The sequence below is a fragment of the Talpa occidentalis genome, unplaced genomic scaffold (assembly GCF_014898055.3).
Source record: "Talpa occidentalis isolate TD23 unplaced genomic scaffold, MPIMG_talOcc4v2.1 talOcc4.3, whole genome shotgun sequence".
Lineage (NCBI taxonomy): Eukaryota > Metazoa > Chordata > Mammalia > Eulipotyphla > Talpidae > Talpa > Talpa occidentalis.
Genome location: NW_023603184.1, coordinates 42,150,392 through 42,173,959, shown reverse-complemented (window position 1 = coordinate 42,173,959; position 23,568 = coordinate 42,150,392). Strand labels below are relative to the sequence as shown.

The 23,568-nt window shown below is 36.8% G+C and overlaps 1 protein-coding gene and 1 pseudogene across 6 annotated transcripts in view; one reads left to right on the top strand and one right to left on the bottom strand.

Annotated features, from left to right (window-relative positions):
- The window catches only part of RSF1 (remodeling and spacing factor 1), a 140,689-nt gene that overhangs the window by 32,660 nt on the left and 84,461 nt on the right, over positions 1 to 23,568 (top strand). For 5 of the 6 annotated variants that reach the window (XM_037523030.2, XM_054699563.1, XM_054699562.1 and 2 more), the window contains one exon: positions 3,305 to 3,396. In XM_037523030.2, the coding sequence (XP_037378927.2) occupies positions 3,305 to 3,396 (92 nt within the window). Of the gene's footprint in view, positions 1 to 1,554; positions 1,723 to 3,304; positions 3,397 to 23,568 lie in introns of those variants that run through there. The other variant, XM_054699564.1, reaches the window with a different exon arrangement.
- LOC119254130 (activated RNA polymerase II transcriptional coactivator p15-like) lies at positions 2,493 to 2,900 on the bottom strand (annotated as a pseudogene).

The following is a 23,568-nucleotide window of genomic DNA, read 5'->3' as shown; positions in this document are numbered from 1 at the left end:
TTTGCTTTGTTGTGTTTTGTACTGTTATTATTTTTTTACACTGATGTCTTGTTGGGTTCCCCTATATTCCTGCTATAACTGAAACCATCCGATATTTTTCTTTTTCCTTTTGGCTTATTTCACTGAGCATAATTCCTTCTAGTTCCATCCATGAATGGCATGAGTTTATCTTTTTGATTGCTAAATAATATTCCACTGTATATATATGCCACTTCTTCTTGATCCAGTCATTCTTTCTGGGCATTTGGATTGTTTCCAGGTTTTACCTATTGTTAATAGTGCTGCAATAAGCATGGGTGTACAGGTGTTCTTTTGAATCAATGTTTTTGTGTCCTTTGGGTAGATTCCTAGGAGTGGAATTGCTGGGTCATATGGTAGCTCCATTTTTAGTAGACTGAGGAACCTCCAGACAGCTTTCCGTAGTGGTTGGACCAGTTTGCATTCCCACCAGCAATTTAGGAGAGTTCCTTTTTCTCTTTCTCCTACCTCCCCTACAGTTCTGCCCTCAGTATTCTTAAATTGAGTAGCAAGGAGGAGAGACAGAAAATAGGGTCATCTGATTAGAAGTAGATGCTGGAAGCCATGGCCTCTCATACCTTAGATTTTCTCTGCCAGGACATTGCAGACTGCTGTGAGGACGGCTCGCATCATCTTACCTATTGTTCATTGATTTTTCTGTTGAAGTTTTTGACTGTTTCTTATCAATTGAAAAAATATTAACTATTAAGAGCTGCTGGTGTCCATAAGAGTTGTCAGCATGTCATTTCTGTTTGTAATAAAAACAAGTTGAATGTTAACTATACTTGTGATTTTCTGTAATATATACAATTACCTTTTGCAAATCACCATGTTATACAACTGAAACTAATGTATTATATCTAAAAATTTTTTTTAAGTACACTGGAGGTTATAAATTTTAGTTTTAAATATGCTGACTCTACATGGTCCATCCAGTACAGAAGCCCTAGTCATTTGTGGCTCTTGAGCACTTAAAGTATGGCTAGTATGAATTGATAACATGCTGTGAGTATAAAATGCACAATATATTTTGAATACTTAAAGATATAAAATATCTGAAATTGAAAATACTTATGTTGAACTCCCATTAGGGTTATATATTACTGAAAGTGTATAAATTAATGTTGACCTCTTTATTACTTAAGAATGGACTACTAAAAATTTGAAAGTATGTGGCTCATCTTATATTTTTATTGGATGGTGTTATGTGAAAATCAGTGCTCCAGTGAGGAAATCAAGTAATATATAACCTATTTAACATGCTTAAATCAATAATTGCTCTTTGCTCACAAGACCAATGAATCAATAAAAACTTCAGTAAATCCTGAGTTAAGAAAAAAATAGTTCATAATAACCTTTTCTTAAAATTTTGCATTATCCTAATATATTTGATTATGGAATCTTTTTAGGTAGTTTGCATGTATAATTTCTCTTAGGTTACAAGTAGTACTTGGTATTTAGGAAGTGCTGAGTTTGATGGGTGTATGCATCTTTTATTTCCCTTCCCTCAGGTTTAATTAATATAATTAAACATTATCAGGTCATGCCCAAGGGATATTTGGAGGAACTCTGGGTTTTTCACAGTTACAAAAGAGGACCTGCGGGGAGATACAGCAATCTTCAAGTATTTGAAGATTCCAATAGGAGAACTGAAAGTGTACTGTCTTTGAAACTAGCGAATAAGAGCAAAAACATGGAAGGAAGGTGTGCAGAACGGCAGATTTTTACTTTATGAAGTGGTATTTTTTTTTAATAATTAGAACTTTGGAAGTTAAGTATTTTCTGTCCCTGAAGGTCATCAAACCAAGATCCATGGGGATACTACAGAGGAGTTTTAGCACATTAGATGTGGGATAAATTGGAAGAGTGGTTTTCTGAAACAGTTTGAAAACCATTAGTGACTCTGTTTCTGGGATACTCATGAATTTGGGACTTATATTCCTTGATTTTCTTTTCTTTCTTCTTAAATATTGTGCTGATTTTATTTTACACTAGTGGTGGGCACAAAGCAATTCTTCCCCCCCCCCCAAAGATTGATTTTATTTATTTATGCGTACAAGAGCTGGGGTACAGGCCAGAGGTGTGAGGGTGAGAGGATTCACCAGAGACAGAGTGGGGAGCAAAACAGGCAGATTGACTGAAATACACTGCTGAGGGGAGCAGCAGGCGAGACAGGAGAGGTCTGCCGCACCATGTGGGAAGCTCCCTGGCTGGGAATGAACTCGTGTTGCAGTGGCTGTGGATAGCTTCATAGTGCTGAGACCTTACCTCTGCATCATGAGGGAGGCCCACAAAGCAATTCTTAATGAAATTGACAGTTTCACTCAGAACATTTTTAATAATGCACATTAAAAGATTCATTTTACTAATTGTTCTTTAATCCAAATATAGAGTAGTTTGGAAAATAGCATTTAGAAAACAAAAGCCAATGTGAAAATACTCATTTCTAGTATAGGTTTCATGTGTCTCTGGTTTTACAGTTTTCTTATGGCATCATCAGTGTCAGAAATTTGTTCTTTCAGCTGGTTCCATTGCTGCAATTTAAGAAATTATCTTTTCTTCATGTTTTCTTTTCACTTTCTGGATCCATCCAGTATTCTCTAATATCAATTAAAACTTTCCTTTAAAGTCCACTATGGCATTTCCCCAATCCGAAACAAGTTTTCATCTCTGCTGCTGCTCTGTTTGGAGAGTGAGAGGCTCTTGCAGATTCACCAGTCTCATGCTTCCTTAACAGGTTTTTCTGGGGTAACCTACTTTTTCCTCTCTGACTTTTGTCAGTCTCACTGTCAGGAATCACTGCCAGAGGAACTTGAGGAAACAAGCTCCTTTGGTTTAGACACTGCTCCAGTCTGCAGTGGAGCAGCTTGCAGCCCTCTCATAACTCTTAGTTTTCTAATTCTAGGAATTTGTGTGTTGGTGCTTTAGATTCACGGAAAAATTGAACACAAGGCACATAGATTTCACATATATTCTCCCCCACACATGCCCGGCCACCCCGCTGTCAATACCCTGCACCACACTGGTACATTGATCACAGTTGATAACTCTGTATGGACACATCATTACATTAGGGTGTGCTTTTGCTGGATCGTGGTTTGAAAGAACACGTAGATGTTTCTGTTCATCTATAAGAAAATGGTTTTCAGTTCAGGGGCATAAAAGATAGCTAAAGTTAGCACTTGACAAAGTATTCAGAGTTCAGGAAAGTTTTTTTTTAAATAATATCAAATGTTTACAAATGTTTTATTTTGCTGGCTAACGGTGTTTTTTTCTTCCTTTTAAGTACCAAAAGAATTAGTGGAACTCCATTTGAAGTTGATGAGGAAGATTGGCAAATCTGTTACAGCAGATAGATGGGAAAAATATTTAATCAAGGTAAATATTTGTAAATTCTATTTTGAAAATATTACTAGCATAAGTTGATACTGTTTCATACTACAATCAAAGCTGACTTAAAGTAAAAAATGACTCAAATGCATATAACTACTGTCATTATGTGGTTTTTTTTTTTTTCTGAGACTACTAAGCAATAGTCTTGAGTCCTAAAGTTAGCTTTCAGAGATGTTTTGTCGTTTTTGTGCCTCACACTGTGTTTAGGATTTTTCTCTTCTCTCATTTAATCCTTAAAACCGTCCTGATCAACTCAAGTAAGATACCGATGAGGCCCAAGAAAGCTGTCATTTTTTTTTTTTTTTTTTTGAGATTACATACAGAGAGCCAGAAATTGTTTCTCACTTAAAAGGAAAAATGTCCAGAGACTTTTAAGTCACTATGGGTATCTTCTAAATTATCAGTAAAGCCAAAGCTATCCTTTTATGTATGTAATCAAAAAAATGGTTGCTTTAGGGTAAACCATATTAAAGGCAAGACCATTCAGGAAAAATTATCTGGAATTGCATGTCAACTGTGAGAACTAAGCAGTTTTTGGACGCCTAAGCCAATGTATATACCTGTGTCCATGATGTCTGTTAGGGGTGTTTTGAATTCCGTAACATACCAGAATATTAGGCTATAATTAGGTGATTGAGAAACCATGTTATTTTCTTCTCTTAAAAAGATGTATATATTCGTGTATTTTCATCTGCCTTTTATTGGGGTGGGGTGTATATGATTACACAGTGCTATTAAAAGAGGAGCCATCAGGAACAAGAGTTGCTTGTTTTAATTACAAAAATCACATGTGCTGTTCCACTTGTCTTGCACAATCCAAATTAAATGGCATAAAACAATAATCATTTTAATTGGTTCACTGATTTTCTGGTTCAGGAATTTGATAAGGTCACTTTTACAATGTTTTGTTGATTGAAGCAGCCACAGTTCTGCCCAGATTCAAGGAGAGGAAGTGCAACCCCAAACTCTCTGTGGTTGAAGTGTTTTAACTTTTTATTAGATAAAAACATTTTAACCCAATATGAATATATTCCAATATCTTTTTTGCAGGAGTTTGAAGCACTGCAAAATTGACTTTGCATTTCAAAAAGTTGATGCTGTGGAATTTTCTAAAAGCCTGATTAGCTAATGTTTAATTAAGTCTCTAAAATATATTAAATTGTGATTGATAAATTAGCAAATTTTTAACTATTCAAAGTGCTATTTAAAATACCAGTGAAGTTGCTATTTTAACTTTAAACAGAATATTAATGATTAAGCATCAAGGTTCTGGAGCTTAAAAAAGAGAAGCTAGACTTTCAGGATACTGGTTTTAACATTTTAAGATTACAGGCCCTTGCAAATCAATCTGTATGTGAAGTGAGTAGTTTTGGTTTTTTCGTTTTTTTTTTTAATATTTTATGAGACCTGAGGTAGAACTATCTTATATACTAATCCCAGCTATACTTGTTTATTTTCTTTTTTAAAAATTTTTATTAGTTTTTTATTTTTTTACATCATTGCTCATTTTCAAACAATATTTGCTTCCCCCCACCCCCTCAGGTGTAGTCCCCATAGTTTCCTTCACCAACGCACCCGTGCACCATCACCTCAGTCCCCTGTGCTCCTCTCTTCCTCCCTCTGATTCCTCTCCCTCCTCCTCCCCTGCAGGATGTCTCTGATTTATAATTGTCTGTTTTTGCTTTGTTGTGTTTTGTACTGTTACTATTTTTTTACACTGATGTCTTATTTGGTTCCCATATATTCTTGCTGTAAGTGAAACCATCTGATATTTTTCCTTTTCCTTCTGGCTTATTTCACTGAGCGTAATTCCTTCTAGTTCCATCCTTGTTGCTGTGAATGGCATGAGCTTATCTTTTTTGATTGCTAAATAATATTCCATTGTGTATATATGCCATATCTTCTTGATCCAGTCATCTCTTTTTGGGCATTTGGATTGTTTCCAGGTTTTATCTATTGTAAAAAATGCTGCAATAAACATAGGGGTACAGGTGTTCTTTTGAATCAATGTTATGTGTCCTTTGGGTAGATCCCTAGGAGTGGAATTGCTGGGTCATATGGTAGCTCCATTTTTAATAGACTGAGGAACCTCCAGACAGCTTTACATAGTGGTTGGACGAGTTTGCATTCCCACCAGCAATGTAGGAGAGTTCCTTTTTCACAACATCCTCGCCAACATTTGTTGTTGCTTGTTTTTTTGATATGTGCCATTACTGGTGTAAGGTGGTATCTCAGTGTGATTTGCATTTCCCTGTCTGATTTTGTTCCAATACCAAACTGTTTTAATTATTATGGCTTGGTAGTATAGCTTGAAGTTTGGAAGTATGATACCTCCTTTCTCCTTTGTTTTCATCAGTAGGGCTTTGGCTATTTGTGTTTTTTTGTGGTTCCATATGAATTTCATCAGTATTTGTTCTATTTCTTTGAAGAATGTCATTAAGATTTTTATTGGAATAGTGTTGAATCTGTGTATTGCTTTTGGTAGTCTGGACATTTTAATAATGTTAATTCTTCTGATCCATGAACAGGGGATGTCTTTCCATTTCTTTGTGTCTTCTTCTATTTCTTTTAACAATGTTTTATAGTTTTCTTTGTATGGGTCTTTCACCTCTTTTATTAGGTTTATTCCCAAGTATTTGATTATTTTTCTTTCAATTATAAAAGGGATGGTTTTCTTGATTTCTTCTTCTTCAGATTGATTGTATATAGGAAGGCTACTGATTTTTGTGTGTTGATTTTGTATCCTGCTACTTTACTGAACCGGTTGATTATTTTGAGTAGTTTTTCTGTGGAGTTTTTAGGGTTCTTTACGTATATTATCATATCATCTGCAAATAGTGATAGTTTTATTTCTTCTTTCCCTGTTTGGATTCCTTGTATGTCTTTCTCTTGTCTTATTGCCCTGGCTGAGACCTCCAGTATTTATATTGAAGAGCAGTGGTGAGAGAGGATATCCTTGTCTTGTTCCTGATCTTTTTTTTTTTTTAAGATTGATTGATTGATTGATTGATTTATGCATTAAAGAACCGTGGTACAGGCCAGATGCACGGGAGGGTGAGAGGATTCACCAGAGACAGAGCAGGGAACAGAACAGGCAGACGACAAAATACACTGCTAAGGGGAACAGCAGGCAAGACAGGAGAGGTCTGCTGCACCATGTGGGACCCTTGCTGGCTGGCTGGGATTGAACTGGCTCTGCAGAGGCTGCGGACAGCTTCACAGCGCCTTGCTCAATCGCCTGTGCCACCAGGGGAGGCCCTTGTTCCTGATCTTAAAGGAAAGGTCTTTTGCTTTTCACCATTGAAAATAATATTGGCAGTGGGTTTGTCCTATGTGGCTTTTATCATATTAAGGTATGTTCCTTCTATCCGGAGAATTTCAAGGGCCTTCATCATAAATAGATGTTGGACTTTGTCGAATGCTTTCTCAGCATCTTTTGATATGATCATAAGGTTTTTATTTTTCTTTTTGTTGATGTATTGAATTACACTGATCGATTTTCGTATGTTGAACCATCTTTGTGCCGTGCCCCTGGGATGAATCCCACTTGACTGTGATGTATTATCCCTTTGATGCATTGTTGGATTCTGTTGGCAAAGATTTTGTTGAGGATTTCGTATCAGTGTTCATTAGGGAGATTGGCCTGTAATTTTTTTTGTGCTGTCTTTGTTTGGTTTTGGTATTAGTGTAATGTTGGCTTTGTAGAACGTATTTGGTAGCATTCCTTATTTTTCAATTTTTTTAAAGCGTTTGTGTAGGATAGGCACTAATTCACTGCTGAATGTTTGGTAGAATTCATTTGTGAAGCCGTCTGGACCTGGGCTTTGTTTTTGGGGAGTGCTTTGATTACTGCCTCAATTTTGCTGCTTGTAATTGGTCTGTTTAGGTGTTCTATTTCTTCTTTTTCCAGCTTTGGATAATTATATCGTTCTGGGAATTTGCCCACCTCTTGTAGGTTGTTGAATTTGTTTGCATGTAAGTGTTCATAGTAATCTCTGATTATTCTTTTTTTTTTTTTAAAAAAAATATTTATTTATTTATTTATACAAGCACTGGGTAGTCAGAAGCGCGGGAGGGTGAGAGAATTCACCAGAGCCAGAGCGGGGAACAGAACAGACAGACCGACAAAACACACTGCTGAGGGGTTGAGCAACAAGCGGCAGGAGAGGTCTGTCATGCCATGTGGGACCCTTGTCCTGCAGCTGGGGGTGGAACTGGCGCTTCAGAGGCTCAGGGCAGCTTCGCAACCCAGCGCTCAATCACTGCGCCACCGGGGGAGGCCCTCTGATTATTCTTTTGCTTTCTACTAAGTCTGTGATTTCTCCTCTTTCATTTATAATCTTATTTATATGTGTTTTCTCCCATTTTTTCTTTGTGAGCCTGGATAGAGATTTGTATGTTTTGTTCATTTTTTCAAAGAACCAACTTTTGGTTTCATTGATCTTTTGGATTTTTTTTTTAATTTCCATTTCGTTTATTTCTGCTTTGATTTTTATTATTTCCTTTCTTCTACTGGCTTTAGGGTTTTTGTTGTTCTTTTTCTAGCTCTTTGAGATGTGAGATTAGGTTGTTTCTTTTTTTTTTTTTTTTAAAGATTTATTTTTTATTTATTTATACAAGCACTGAGCACAGTCAGAAGCACGGGAGGGTGAGAGAATTCACCAGAGCCAGAGGGGAGAGCAGAGCAGTCAGACTGACGAAATACACTGCTGAGGGGAGCAGCGGGCGGCAGGAGAGGTCTGCGCACCATGTGGGATCCTCCTCCAGTGGCCGGGGAGCAGCCGGGGATCGAACCGGCACCGCAGAGGCTGTGGGCAGCTTCGCAACCCAGCGCTCAACCGCTGCGCCACCGGGGAGGCCCGAGATTAGGTTGTTTCTTTGAGTTCTTTCTGGTTTCTTGATGTGCACCTGTGTTGCTGTATATTTTCCTCTTATTACTGCTTTTACTGCATCCCATACTTTCTGGAAAGTGGTGTCCTCCTTGTCGTTCAACTCAAAGTATTTTTTAATTTCTTCTTTGATCTCCTCATTAGTCCAGTGGTTTTCCAGTCTCCACAAAGTGGGACAGTTCCTTGTTTTCTTTTCAAGATTTATTTCTAGTTTGATGCCTTTATGATCAGAGAAGATAGTTGGGATGATTTTGATCTTCATGTATCTGTTGATGTTTGTTTGTCTTGCAACCCAGTATGTGATTGATTCTGGAGAATGATCCATGTGCACTTGAGAAAAATGTGTACTCGGCTTTTTTTGGGTGCAGTGTCCTATAGATGTCTGTTAAGTTCATGAGTTCTATGTCTTTATTTAGGGCTCTAGTGTCTTTATTTATTTTTTGTCTCATTGATCTGTCCATTGGTGAGAGTGTACTGTTGAAGTCTCCCACTATATATGTATTTTCTTTCATGTCTGTCTTTAGAGCTGATAATAATTGTCTAAAATATGTTGGTGCTCCTTCATTTGGTGAGTATATGTTGATGAGTGTTGCATCTTCCTGATATAGTGTCCTCTTGATCATTAATGTAGTGTCCGTCTATGTCTCTTTTTACTTTTTTTTTTTTTTTATAGAGGCATGTTTATTTATTTATTTATCTGTTTGTTTGTTTTGTTTATACATGCACTGGGTACAGTCAGAAGCGCGGGAGGGCGAGAGAATTCACCAGAGCCAGAGCGGGGAGCAGAGCAGGCAGAAGGATCGAAGTACACTGCTGAGGGGAGCAGCGGGCGGCAGGAGAGGTCTGTGCGCCATGCAGGACCCTCCTCTGGTGGCCGGGGAGCAGCCGGGGATCGAACCGGCGCCGCAGAGGCCGCGGGCAGGTTCGCAACCCAGCGCTCAACCGCTGCGCCACCGGGGAGGCCCAACTTTTTTTTTTTTTTTTAAAGATTTATTTATTTATGCATACAAGAGCTGAGGTACAGGCCAGAAATTCGGGGGGGTGAGAGGATTCACCAGAGACAGACTGGGGAACAGAACAGGCAGACTGACTGAAATACACTGCTGAGGGGAGTAGCGGGCGAGACAGGAGAGGTCTGCTTCGCCATGTGGGTTTCTTTCTGGCTGGCCGGGGATTGAAGAGGCTGCAGAGGCTGTGGATTGCTGCAGAGGCTGTGGATTGCTTCATAGTGTGGTGCTTAACCCCTTGCGCCACCAGGGAGGCCCTCTTTTTACCTTTTTTAATTTGAAGTCTATTTCATCTGAAATAAGTATGGCTGTTCCTGCCCTCTTTTTTGGTCCATTTGCTTGTAGGATTTTTTTTCCAACCTTTTACTTTCAGTCTGTGTTTATCTTTTGTGGTTAAACATGTTTCCTGGAGACAGCAGAAGGTTGGATTTTGTTTTTTAATCCATCTTGCTACTCTTGTGTCTTTTTATCAATGAGTTTAATCCATTTACATTTAGAGTTAATATTGATATGTTGGCATCTATATTTGCCATGTTGTTTGTCGTCTTTGTGATTTTATTCCTTGCTTTATTCTGTTCTTTTTGTTCATTCCTCTGTTGGTTTTGGCTTTAGGACTTCTTACTGATTTTTAATTTCTATTGTGTAGGAGAATATTTTTTTTTTTTTTTTAGAGGCATGTTTTATTTATTTATTTGTTTGTTTGTTTGTTTGTTTGTTTGTTCTGTTTATACATGCACTGGGTACAGTCAGAAGCACGGGAGGGTGAGAGAATTCACCAGAGCCAGAGCGGGGAGCAGAGCAGGCAGAAGGACCGAAGTACACTGCTGAGGGGAGCAGCAGGCTGCAGGAGAGGTCTGCGCGCCATGTGGGACCCTCCTCTGGTGGCAGGGGAGCAGCCGGGGATCGAACTGGCGCCGCAGAGGCCGCGGGCAGCTTCGCAACCCAACGCTCAACCGCTGCGCCACTGGGGAGGCCCGAGAATATGCTTTTTTTTTTGTATACAAAAGGGCAGGTTTATTATAAAAAAAGGGAGAGAAGAATAAAGGATACCTGCACAGATACAGATACAGGGCATAAAAAGCTGCCCCTGAAAGGGAGGTTTGTGCAGTCACAGAAGGGCTGATTGCAGAACATAATTTTTATGAGTTTGATCCCATTAATTTTGTTGAATTGTTTTATGGCCTCATTTAACATGTCTAAATTCTTCCTTCAATATTAAAATATTTTCCTGTTTAAATATTTTATCAAGATTTACTAATATATTTACATTTATTTTCCTTTTTTGTTTAAGACATTTGTCCACACACACACAGACTCCACTTTATGTATAAACGTGTTTATTTTCCTTATCCTTTTTGATAAGCTAGAATCTCTTACTATTTTATTTAAAAAAAAAACTATTAACATTCCCTTTACTCTTTATTCTCCTTCAGCTACTTTCTGACCTCTCTTCTTTCTCTCTGTATTAGTTACCTGTTTATTTCATCCCACATTATGCCAAAACTTAACAACTTAAAATAATGAGCATCAGACATTTCTCACAGTTTTTTTTGTGTTAGGAATCTAAGTGTGACCTATCTGGGTGCCACTGGCCCAGAGTCTCTCCCAGGCTACAGTCTGATGGTCAGTTCTGTAGTCTCAGGTGAAGGCTCAGCTGGAGGAGGATTTGCCCACTTCAAAACTTAACCATAGGACTGTGGGAAGGATTCACATCCTTGTCTTGGCTTCTCCAGAGATAGGAGGCTCAACAATGAACACCTAAGACAGAACTCATGGTCATTTTGTAAACAAATCTTAGAAATCACATACTGTTGTTTTTGCCATACTGTTAGAATGAAATCACTCACAACTCAGGGGTGAAGGGATGAGGCAGACAAGGAATGGAGTCACTAAGGACAGTGAGTGCCGGTAAATGACGGTCATTAAGGGCTTACTAGAAACTGTCATTCATACTTTTATAGTCAACCCTCTCCTTTTTTTACTATTGCGTTTTTTTATCCTCCCATTCGTTGCTCAGTCCTTTGAAAGTTTTCTTTTTTTTCTGTACCGTTCCAACCCACTAAAATTTCCTTTATACTGAACTGGTTTGAACAATGTCCATACTGCTAAATTCAAATACTTTTCTTTCCATATCTAATTCTCTTGGTAGGGATCAACCCTTTATTTGTCTGTTTACAATGCCAACTACATGAGGATTACAGACTCATTATAGACTCTTCCAGTTTTGCCTTGGTGACATTTGTGGGGTATTCTTTCTTGAACAATCTCCATCCCCTTGATGTCTGCTTGTCACCTTTCTTGTAGATTTGCATGTATGTAGCCAAAAGAATAACTCCATGTTTTATAAAAGGTCTAGAGAATATGTATTGGGTGCCTCTATTCTTTCTTTCCCTTGGTCATTTTGGTGATTTGGAAGATGGTCAGTTCCGGCTAAAAATGAAACATACTCTTTTTTTGGCTTCTTTCTTACAATATTTTCCTTCAGAATGAAAATGAGTCATTAGCATAGGGGAGTTTAAAGTTCTGGGGATAAATAAGATCCAGGGAGAGCATAAAAGTGAGTCTCCAGGAGGGTCTAAAGCACTATTATACATGTTGCCTAAAAATCAGGTAGTTTGATTTTGCAATATTAAGTGGTTGGCTTTTATACACCATATAATAAACATCTGTGTCTTATTGATCATCAGAGACACTGTCTACTTAATTATTGATATATTTGTTCACTTTAATTTTTATTATGTTTGTAGTGATTTCACTTTTAACAATTTTAATGATAAATAGTACATGTTTCGCTAATATGAAATTTCATAAGCAGATGCTTTTAATCTTAGTTTGCTTTGAGAATTATGTTTTCAGTGCACATAAAACATTAATTAGATTGTGGTTATTTGCAGTATGAGAACTCTTTTTAACATAGCAGCTTTCAAATGGCTCTTCATGAAGTGCTAGGGTTTCCCTAGAAATGTTTTTGTGTCCAGGTATTAGTCTGCTGGGGCTACCATAGCAAAATACCACAGACTGCATGACTTAATCAATGGAACTTTATTTTCTCACAGTTTTGGAAACTGTAAGTCCAAGATCAAGATACTGGTAAACTTGGTTCCTGGTGTTAGCTCTCTTCCTTCCTTACAGTAGTCCTCTCTATACCTTCACATGGTCTTACGTGTGTGTGCAGGGTGGGGATGTCTGGTGTCAGAGACAGCAGTGTCTTATGATCCTGTTTAGCTTTAATTATCTCTTGAAAGGCACTATCTTCAAATATATGCACAGTAGGAGTTGGGGCATCAACATATAAATATCAAAGGGGCATAACTCAAGAAATATTCAATACTTGGAGCAAAGTTAAACATAATTAAGAAACAATTTTTTATTAACCTTATTGAACATAAAATATCCAAGTTTGGACAAGGAGCAGTAAAATTGTTGTGCTTTGCAGATAACATGATGTTACACATATCAAACCCTAAAGATTCTACCAGAAACTAGAAATAAATGAATATGATAAGGTTGTAGGCTATAAAATAAATTTGTAGAAATTTGTTGCATTTTTATATGCAGGCAACAAACTATTAGAGAAATTAAGAAAACAAAGCCATTTATAAATGTATCAAAAAGAGTACAATACCTAGGAATAAATTTAACCAAGAATGTCAAAGGATTTGTACACTGAAAACTTTAAGACTTGTTGAAACTTGTCGAATGGAATTGAAGATAGAAATCGAAATATGTGCCTCTCTGGTGGTGCAGAGGGTTAAGATACAACCTATGGGGCTATTTGCAGCCACTGTAGCATGAGTTCAATCCTCAGCCAGGTCGATACCCACATGGCACAGTGGACCTCTCCTGGCTCGCCCGCTGCTCCCCTCGGCAGTATGTTTCGGTCGGTCTGCCTAGTCTGTTCCTCACTCTGTCTCTAGTGAGTCAGTCCTCTCACCTCCCACACCTCTGGCCTGTGCCCCAGTTCTTGTGTGCATGGATGGATGGATCTTTAAAAAAAAAAAAAAGAAAGAAAGAAAGAAATGGAAACACATTTCATGCCTATGGATCAGAAGAATTAACATTGTTAAAATTGCCATTTTACCTAATACAGTATCCAGGTTCAATGCACACAATGTTCAGAATCCCAATGATGTTCCTTATAGAAATAGAACAAAAAATTTCCTAAATTTGGTATGAAATCACAAAAGATCTTGAATAGGCCAAGCAATCCCAAGAAACATGGACTTCAAATATGTACTCCTAACTGTAGTAATCAGAGAAAGACACTATTGAGATAAAAGCAGACGCATAGATTAGTGGAGCACAATTGAAAGCCCAGGAATAGGTGCACACATTTATGGACAGCAAATTTATGACAGTGGAACTAAGAGCATGCAGTGGATAAAGAAAAGTCTCCTCAAGTAATGGTGCTGGGAAAACAGGACAGCTACATGAAAAAGAATGAAACTTAATTCACAGTCTTATACCATACAGAAAAATTAATTCAGAATGGATTAAAGAATTGCATATTAAGACCTGAAACCAAAAAACACATAGAAGAGAACATTGACATTAAGTTCTTTGACATCATCCTTAGAGCTGTGTTTGTGGGTTTGTCACCAATTACAAGAGAAACGAAAATAGAAGTAAACAAATGGGACTACATGAAGCTAAAAGTCTTTTGCATAATGAGAGAAAACATGGCAAAAAAAGAGGCTTGCTAGTTGGAAGATTTTACATATCATATATCCAATAAGAGATTAATATCCAAAATATTATAAAAACAAAAAAACCGATATAAAAATGGGAAGAGTCTCTAAATAGACATTTCACCAAAGAACACAGAGATGACCAGCAGAAACATGAAAAGATCTTCATCATCACTTATCACTAGGGAAATGCAAATAAAATGAGATATTACATTACACTCATTAGAATGACAGTGACTATTATCAAAATGACAAGAATCAAGTTTTGCTGAGGATGTAGAGAAAAGGGCCCCTATACACTGTATAATGTAAATTACTGCAACCATGTGGAAAACTGGTGATTTCTCAAAAAATTAAAAATAAAAATGCCATATGATCCGGCTGTTCTGAAGAACACAGTAACACTGATTCAAAACGATAGATGCTATGCCTATGTTTTTTACAGTAGCAGTATTCACAGTAGCCAAGATATGGAAGCAATCTAAGCACCATTTGATGGGTGAATGGATAGATAGATATGGTATAACATATGCAATAGAATACTACTCGACTATAAAGAGAAATACGAAATCTTGCAGTTTATGACAACATAGAAGGACCTTGAGAAGATTGTTACCTGAGTAAGACAGAAAAAGACAAATACTGTTTGATTTTACTTATATGTAGAAGATGAAGAATAGATAGATAAAGTAAATGAACAAACAAAACAAAAGCAGACCTTTAGATTCTAACAAGAATGGTGATTGCAGAGGGTAATGGAGATAAGGGTTGGGTAAAATGGGTGGGAGTTCACTTACATGGTGGTAGATGGAAATTAGACATTTGGTGGTGAGCATATTGTAGTATACAGATATTGGGATATGAAGCTGTATTACTGAAACTTATGCTTTGTCATAAACTACTGTTACCTCAAAAAGCCAATTCGTTCTTTTCCCTCCTGATACCTCTTGTGTATATCGAATCTATGATGTGTTTATTACCAACATTTGAGATCAGGCCATTATTTGAACTTTGTCCTAAAGCCTTCCTCTTTTCACCCAAATAATTGCCCAGTTCTGTTGATTTTTCTTCCTGTTTATCCCTCAGATTTGTCTTCTGTGCATCCCTCTTGCCACGGCCTAACTTATGGCCTTTGTCATTTCCTTGCCTCGACCTTCACCCTCTAATTGCACTTCCACTCTTTTTTTTTCTCACTTCCACTCTTGTACATTTCTACTAAACCTCCCACTGTTAAAAATGACCTTTTAAACATAGAGGTTTAAAGTGACTATTATGTCTAAATTTTACTATCAAGCTTACAATTAATGGCTACATTTTAGACAGCTATTAAAACAATTCATGTTTGTAGTGCTAAAAAAATAGACTTCTAATCTTAGAAATATTGAGGTCCCCTCCACTCTTTACTACACACAACCATATTTAAAATTCTGTCATTAGTTCATGTTTAAGAAGTTCATATTGTATTTAAGAAGTAATAAAGAGGTACTGCTTTTATTTATTTTATTTATTTTTTAAGATTTATTTATGCATGCAAGAACTGGGGTACAGGCTAGAGGTGTGGGGGGTGAGAGGATTCACCAGAGACAGAGTGGGGAACAGAACAGGCAGATCCCCTGAAATACACTGCTAAGGGGAACAGTGGGTGAGACAGGAGAGGTCTGCTGTGCCATGTGGGTAGCTTCCTGGCTGGGAATCAAATTCGTGCTGCAGTGGTTGCAAATAGCTTCATAGGTTGCGTCTTAACCCTTTGCGACACCAGGGAGGCCCAAGAGATACTACTTTTAATAGAAAAAAATAAATAAAGTGTTATATCACTTTCAGAATTATTAGTGAAACTACCTTTCAATTTAAAATTGAAACTGTACTATCATAGCAATCAGTACTCTTAATGGTTTAGTCTCTTCACTTCAGCCACATCTAATGACATTCTCTTATATATTCTAGTATTTGATTCATTCTGTGACATTCACAGGACATGCTATCTTTTTCATTCTTAAGAGTTTTGGCATATACTGTTACCTTCTGCTTGCAGTACTTTCCTACCAACTTGTTTTCCTGGCAAACTTGTTTATTATTTATATGTTAGCTCAAGTATTTCTTTCTTCATGAGGCTTTCTCATAGGAATACATATATTCCTTCATGGATTTATGTGAAACTCTAGTGCAGTTTTTATACTGAACTTTCAGTTTGCACTAAGCACTATGTTTAATACTTTCTGTACATAACTCACTTTTAAAATAGATATTATTCTTATTTTATACACAAGAAAACTGATTTTGAGAAACTAACTGCAGAGCCGGCATTCAAGCCTAGTATCCTTTATTTTTTTAATTTTTTAAAAAGATTTATTTATTTATTTATACAAGAACTGGGGTATAGGCCAGATGTGTGGGAGGGTGAGAGGATTCACCAGAGACGGAACGGGGAACAGTACTGGCAGACTGACGAAATACACTGCTGAGGGGAGCAGCAGGCGAGACAGGAGAGGTCTGCGTTGCTATGTGGGACCCTCGCCAGCTGGGATAGAACCGGCGCTGCAGAGCCTGTGGACAGCTTTACAGCGCTGCGCTCAACCTTCTGCGCCACGAGGGGAGGCCCCTAGTACCCTTTAAGTACCACTCATACCCTTCACATTTTTATACATTGTAAGCACTTAAATGCTTTTTTCATTTTTGATACATTGCTATTTCAGGTTGGTTTTTTATTTTTTTACTTGACTGATAATAAGCTCAACTATGTATTTACTTCATAGTTGTAACCATTATCTACATCAGCTAATTTTCTAACAGAATTTTTGCTTTCCTTCTTACATGGCTCTTTTATCTTTGTCTTAGTGCCATCATTGTGCATTTGTATTACAGAGAGCCGTTTCTTTTCTTTTTGAAATTAATGGACTACTTATTAATAGAAAATTCTTTTTTAATCTAGAGAAAATGTCTGGATTCTGCTATGCCTGGCTCTTGGGCTCATAGCATATTTTACCAGTCTCTGTAGCTAACCCTAATCTTAGCAAACTATACTACTACCACAAATCAGTCTCCACTGGCATGTGTTTGTCATCTTCTGTTAGTGTTTTTCTAAAACAGTTGAAGACCCAGCCCCTTTCAACTCGATCTTTTGTAAAATAGGCAGAAATTTATTAGGATATTACTAGTAGCTTAATTTCACTGTAATATATAGGGAATGGTAATTAGCATAGGTCCAGTGATCTTTTGATAGGAAGTTACTGTAATTGTGATAATTTGACTTAGCAGTGAAGGGACTCGAATCAAGCTTTTGGCAGAAGGGATGAAAGGAGAAAGTGGAAGTGAGGGTTGTTTGGAAGGTCAAATCAGTAAGCCTTGATAACCTAGAGGGAAAGCAACTGAACTCAAATAAAGGCATTCATTATTGTGCTGTATCCTGCATTTGCTAACAAACATTCTCCACTGTCATCAGAAGTGTAAAGGAACATGAGAATTTAGGCTGGTGGCTTTTTACTTTCAAAGTAGAATTACCTGCTTAAAATTAAAGAAGCCCAGTGACTGGGAAATTAAAATAGGTTCTGCCAGGAACTGTTACCCCTGGCTTAGTTGGATAAGCCTCAGCCTCATGGATCTTCGCTCTCCTTTATCCCTCAAAAGTAAAGGGAACGTTAGGGGTCGTCTCTTTCCTTTGATCTCAAGTTAACAGGTTCAGAAATTTTTTCAAAATGCATAAATTTGGGAATAAATGGTCTTGATCTAAATGGCAATTTTAAAAAGACCCATTGCTTTTATTCCTGGGGACGATGGTCATCTGTTAGGAAGTCATCAGAGTCATTTGTTTTGTTATTTCTAAATTTGGTCATATTTTGATAAGAATTAAATATTGCTCTACTGCTTTCTTTACTTTTCAAGAGAAACTTAGGTCATTTTCCTTAATTTTTACTTGCTTTATTAATATATTGTTTTTCTTTTTTTATTAAGGTATAATCTATATAAAGTAAAATTTAACTTTTTTTGTGTGTGTGTGGGACCCTCACTGGCGGCTGGGGAACGAACCAGCGCTACAGAGGCTGCGGGCAGCCTTGCGCCCAGCGCTCAACTGCTGCGCCACCAGGGGAGGCCCTAAAATTTAACATTTTAAAGTATATAATTCATTAATTTTTAGTGTATACATTTTGGTTTGTGACCATAACCACTGCCTAAATCCAGAACATTTTTGACCCCAATCCCTCCTCTCCCCATCCCCTGCGGGGCCCCCCCCCCATTGTTTGTCTCTGGTTTGTAGTTGCTTGTTGATTTTGATTTTTTTCTTTCTTATAGTTAATTCTTTTTCCTGGTCCCTTATTTATTTAGGTTTTCTAAACTCCTGCTATGAGTGAGATCATCCGGTATTTTTCTTATTCTTTCTGGCTTATTTCGCTGAGCATGATCCCTTCCAGCTACATCCATGTTGCTGCAAACTGCATGTGTTTATCTTTTTTGATTGCTGAGTAATATTCCATTGTGTATATATAACACATCTTTTTTTTTAAAGATTTATTTATTTATGCATACAAAAAATGGGGTACAGGCCATAGGTGTGGGGGGTGAGAGAATTCACCAGAGACAGAGCAGGGAACAGAACAGGGAGATCAACTGAAATACACTGCTGAGGGGAACAGTGGGCAAGACAGGAGAGGTCTGCTGCGCCATGTGGATAGCTGCCTGGCTGGGGATCGAACTTGTGTGAAGTGGCTGCGGATAGCTTCATAGGTTGCTTCTTAACCCCTTGCAGCACCAGGGAGGCCCCACATCTTCTGATCCAGTCTTCTGTTTGGGGCCATTTGGGTTGTTTCCATAGCTTACCTATTGTAAATAGTGCTGCAATAAATGTAGAGGTACAAGTATCCTTTTGAATTAATGTTTTTGCGTTCTTGTGTAGATTCTTAGGAGTGGAATTGCTGGGTCATATGGAAGCCCCATTTTTGTGGTTTGAGGAACCTCCACACAACTTTCCATAGTGGTCGAACCTGTTTGCATTCCCACCAGCAGTGTAGGAAAGTTTCTTTTTCTTACATCCTCACCAACATTTGTTGTTGCTAGTGGTTTTTTTTTTTTTTCCAATATTTGCCATTCTCTTTGGTGTAAAGTAGTAAGTACCTCATTGTGGTTTTGATCTTCCTTTCCCTGATTACAAGTTATGTTGAACATTTTTTCATATACCCAACAGAGTAATTTTAAGTATTTTTTTCACTTTTCTGTGGGTGGTATTCCTTTGGAAATGACAACAATATGGATCAAATTATTTATACCTATAGATACAGAAATACTGGGCTGCTGTTTCTGCTGAACTCCTAAATGACTTCAGGTGTTCCAGTCAGTGTTTCACGATAATACTAAGCCCGAACGATTTTCCATAGAGAAACAGCATTGTGCCTTAATTATCACTGGGAAACCTCCTGTGGCACAAGTGCCTTTGAATTGATTTTAGGAACCTGTTTCTCCCCTCCAGAGACTTTTTCCCCAAGTATGCACACTTAATATTGGTCATGACCTCTCTATTACATATTAATAGAAGCTCTTCTTTATATGTATCATATTTATTTTTAAACATACTTACAAATCTAATACCAGTATGTTTTGAAAGCAGTAACATGAAAATAGCAATTTATTTTATTAAACAATTTATTTGTCATTGCTTTAGCTAAGGAGCTAAACCTGTGGAATAAAAATAAAATCTCCTAAAATTTAATATGTATAAAAAGCTTTAGGAACACATTGAAAAATATGTTAATAATATGTATGTCTTGATCAGTATCTGAGCTAAAAATGAGAATAATGAAGTATATGAAATTTATTGAGTATTTACAGTGGCATTGTGGTCTTTTAAAAATTTGTTTTACTCTTGCCTATAGAATGACACATTTATTGAAATTTAACAACTTGCAAATTGCAACAGACACCCTGCCTCATCCTATATGCAAAAATGAACAAGACTGATGAATAACCTCAAAGAGCTAAAACCATAAACCTCTTAAAATAAAGCATAGGAATTAATCTTCAGGACCATGGATTTGGCAGAAAGATTCTCAGATATGACCCCAAGAGCATGCATGAGAAAAATATTAATTGGACTTTATAAAAATTAAAAACTGCATCAAAGGACATTATGAAGAAAGGGAAAAGATAACCTACAGAATGGGGGAAAATATTTGCAAATCATATCTGATAAAAATTTAATATCTAGAATATATAAGGAACTCTTAAAAATTAACAACAAAAAGGGGCCTCCCTGGTGGTACAAGGGGTTAAGATGCAACTTATGAAACTATCCGCAGCCACTGCAGCACGAGTTTGATCCCCGACCAGGGAGCTATCCACATGGCGCAGCAGACCTCTCCTCACTCACCTGCTGCTCCCCTCGGCAGTGTATTTCAGTCAGTCTGCCTGTTCTGTTCCCCACTCTGTCCCTGTGAATCCTTTCACCACCACCCCCACACCTCTGGCCTTGTACCCCAGTTCTTGTATACATAAATAAATAAATCTTTGAAAAAAAAAATCAACAACACAAAAATACAACCTATTTCAAAATGAACAGATTTGGATAAACATTTCCCCAGAGATATAAAAAGATTAATAAGCTAGCACATGAAAAGATTCTCAACATCATTAGTCATTCAGGAAATGCAAATTAAGACCACAATGAGATATCATTTTATACTTAATAGCATGCTATTTTTTTAAAAAAAGGAAAATAGTAAGTACTGGTGAGGTTGTGTAGATATTGAATCCCTCCTACACCTGTGTTCCTGATAGAAATGCAAAATGGTTACAGCTGCTGTGGGAAAACAGTTGCAGTTCCTCAGTAAACTAAATTTGGAATTACCTTATGACCCAGGAGTTCTAATCCTAATTTTATACACCCAAATGAACTGAAATATGTTAACTCTTTACTACACTATAATTCATAATTGCCAAAAGGTTGCAACTGTAAGTGTCCATCAATAGGTGAATTGATAAGTAAAATGTATATTCATACAGTGGAACACTATTATCTCTCAAAAGGAGTGAAATTTTAAATTTGGTATAACACGCATGAACCTTGAAAATGTTATGTAAGTGAAAGAAACTAGACACCAAAGGATAAATATTGAATGATTTCACTTACATAACTATGTAGAATCAGTAAATTCATAGAGATAGATTAATTAACTAGAGATTACTAATTTATTTTCTAGATACTACAGGATGGAAAGAGAATGGGAAGTTATTGTTTAATGGCTAACATGTTTCTGTTTGGGTGAAAAAAAGTTTTTGAAATAAAAAGTGGTAAAGGCTACACAACATTGTAAATGTAATTAATGCCACTGAATTACGTACATAATGCTTAACATGGGAAATTTCATGTTATATAAATAGTAAGTTTAATTGTGGAGATAACATATGTTTTAAATTCATATCTCACAATGAATTTTTTCTATATGTGAGTTGGGATTTTATCTAGACTTGGCAGATCTTAGCTTCAAAATATTTACTGTCATATTGGATACAGTAGCAAGGAAAGCTACATCAGTCTAATAAAGGGTGACTGCCCAGATAATAAAATTAGAAAATTACAGGTCAGTCATCAATCATTTAAATCTTAAACATATTTTACATATCTAAAAGAAAGGTATCATGAAACAGTATTTATATACATTAATTTGAAGAACACTGGCCATAGCAGTTTTAATTCTTCTGTTTCTATTTGTGTTCTGATTGGTTCTTGTGATCAAATTCTAAAGCCATTTTCAGGTTTGCATTTATATAAGGAAACTATGGCATAATGAGTATCTGATAGGCATCTTCCTTGTCTCATTTTCTTTACTAACAAAACCTCCATTTTATAGATGATGATCCTGAAATTCATAGAGGAATTGATTTTCTGTTGATAGGGAAAGCCACAATTTGAATCACAGCCTATTTGATAGTAAAACCTTGAGTTCTTTTTCTGATATAAAGCAGATTACTTAGAAGTACATCTCAATCATACTTTTTACATTCTAGGTATAATCTTTCCTATGACTATAATATAGCTATGATAGAGATTGTATTTTTCTTGTGAGACATGTCAGATGCTTTCAGGGAACTTTTTCCTTGACAAAGACTTCATTCATTCAAGGTTGGCTGCTCAAATTTTTTACCACACAGAAATGTACCCAGTTCATAGGTTAACTAAGATTTCAGTCGCCTACCCCACTCATCCTTTGGCAGGAGTTGTAGTGTATATCACAGGACTAAGCAGTGTCTGGCACACAATAAACTCCTGATAAAATGTTTGTAGAATGGACTAATTATAATAAATTAATACTCTGGCCAGTAGTTGGATTTTGGCTTTCTTTTGACTTTCATAATCCTGTTGCTTGATAATTCTTGCCTATATTTTTTTAAGGAATTAAAGAGACATCAATTCCATATAATTCTTCATACGTTTCTTACAGTGTTCCCAAATATCCCACTATAAAAGTGTCTTAATAGTTATACCAGACCAGAGAACATTGATATTTTTGAGTGTCCGATAACAAAAAGATGAAACAGACTGATTTTGTTTTCAAAAACCTTATAGTTTTACAAGATACCCATCTCAAATGGAATAATGTATATGAAGGTAAAATTATATTGAACATAAAGCTTATTATTGCTTTTGTGAGATATTTTCATTGACAGTTTGAATCTGCCTATCCTTGAGTATCCTCTGTCCAATATACCACAGGTTTTAATCACTTTTCCCTTAAATTATTGCAGAACAGGTTTTAACTGCTCCTTGATCTCAAAATCTATCCTCCTTGTACGTCTTGCACAGTGCAGCAGAGCTATTTGTCATCAGTCCCACCAAATGCTTATTGAACATCCCTGTATTTATGAACCATGACCTGCCTTCACAGCCTTGTTCATTGTCTTCCCTCACAGCCTTCTATCTGTGCACTCCCTTCTCCAAGCACTCCAGTATCTGCAGTTCAGCATAAAGAGCTCTCCTGTATTAACCTCCACATTAACACAACATATCATCATCATGCACATCTCCATGGCTTGGTTTTTTCCTTCCTGAAATGCTCTTTACCACCTAGTCTTGTAAAACCACATTAATCCTTAAGGTCCTAGCATAAATCTTACCCCTTGAATAAAAGCTGTGATTTCTTTTCATCTCTTGGCTTAATTTGGATTTCTCCCATCTGTATTTTTATAGTAGTTTATAGGTATATTGGTCACTTACTAATAATACTGAATAATTTGTATCCCCCTTAACTAATTTTGTCTCTCTGTCTCTTTGTCCCTCTGTCTCTGTCTCACATTTCCTTTCCTCACAGTGTCAGATAGTTCTTGAAGTGTTTCTTCATTCTTTTTCCTTTGTATTTCTCTTTCTTTTCACTTTTGATTCTTTTTATAGCTATCTTCCAGAGTATTGATTCAGTCCTCCATTTCTTCAATTCTGCCCTTGTTGCTTTTTCCAGAGCTCTTTAGCTCCTCCATTAATCTTTTAATATCTTGCATTTCCTTATTTCCTTCTTTAAAGACTCATTTTCATTCTTCAGTTCATTAATTATTTTTCTCATAATCACTCTTTTCCTTCTCATCTTCTTTATGTTT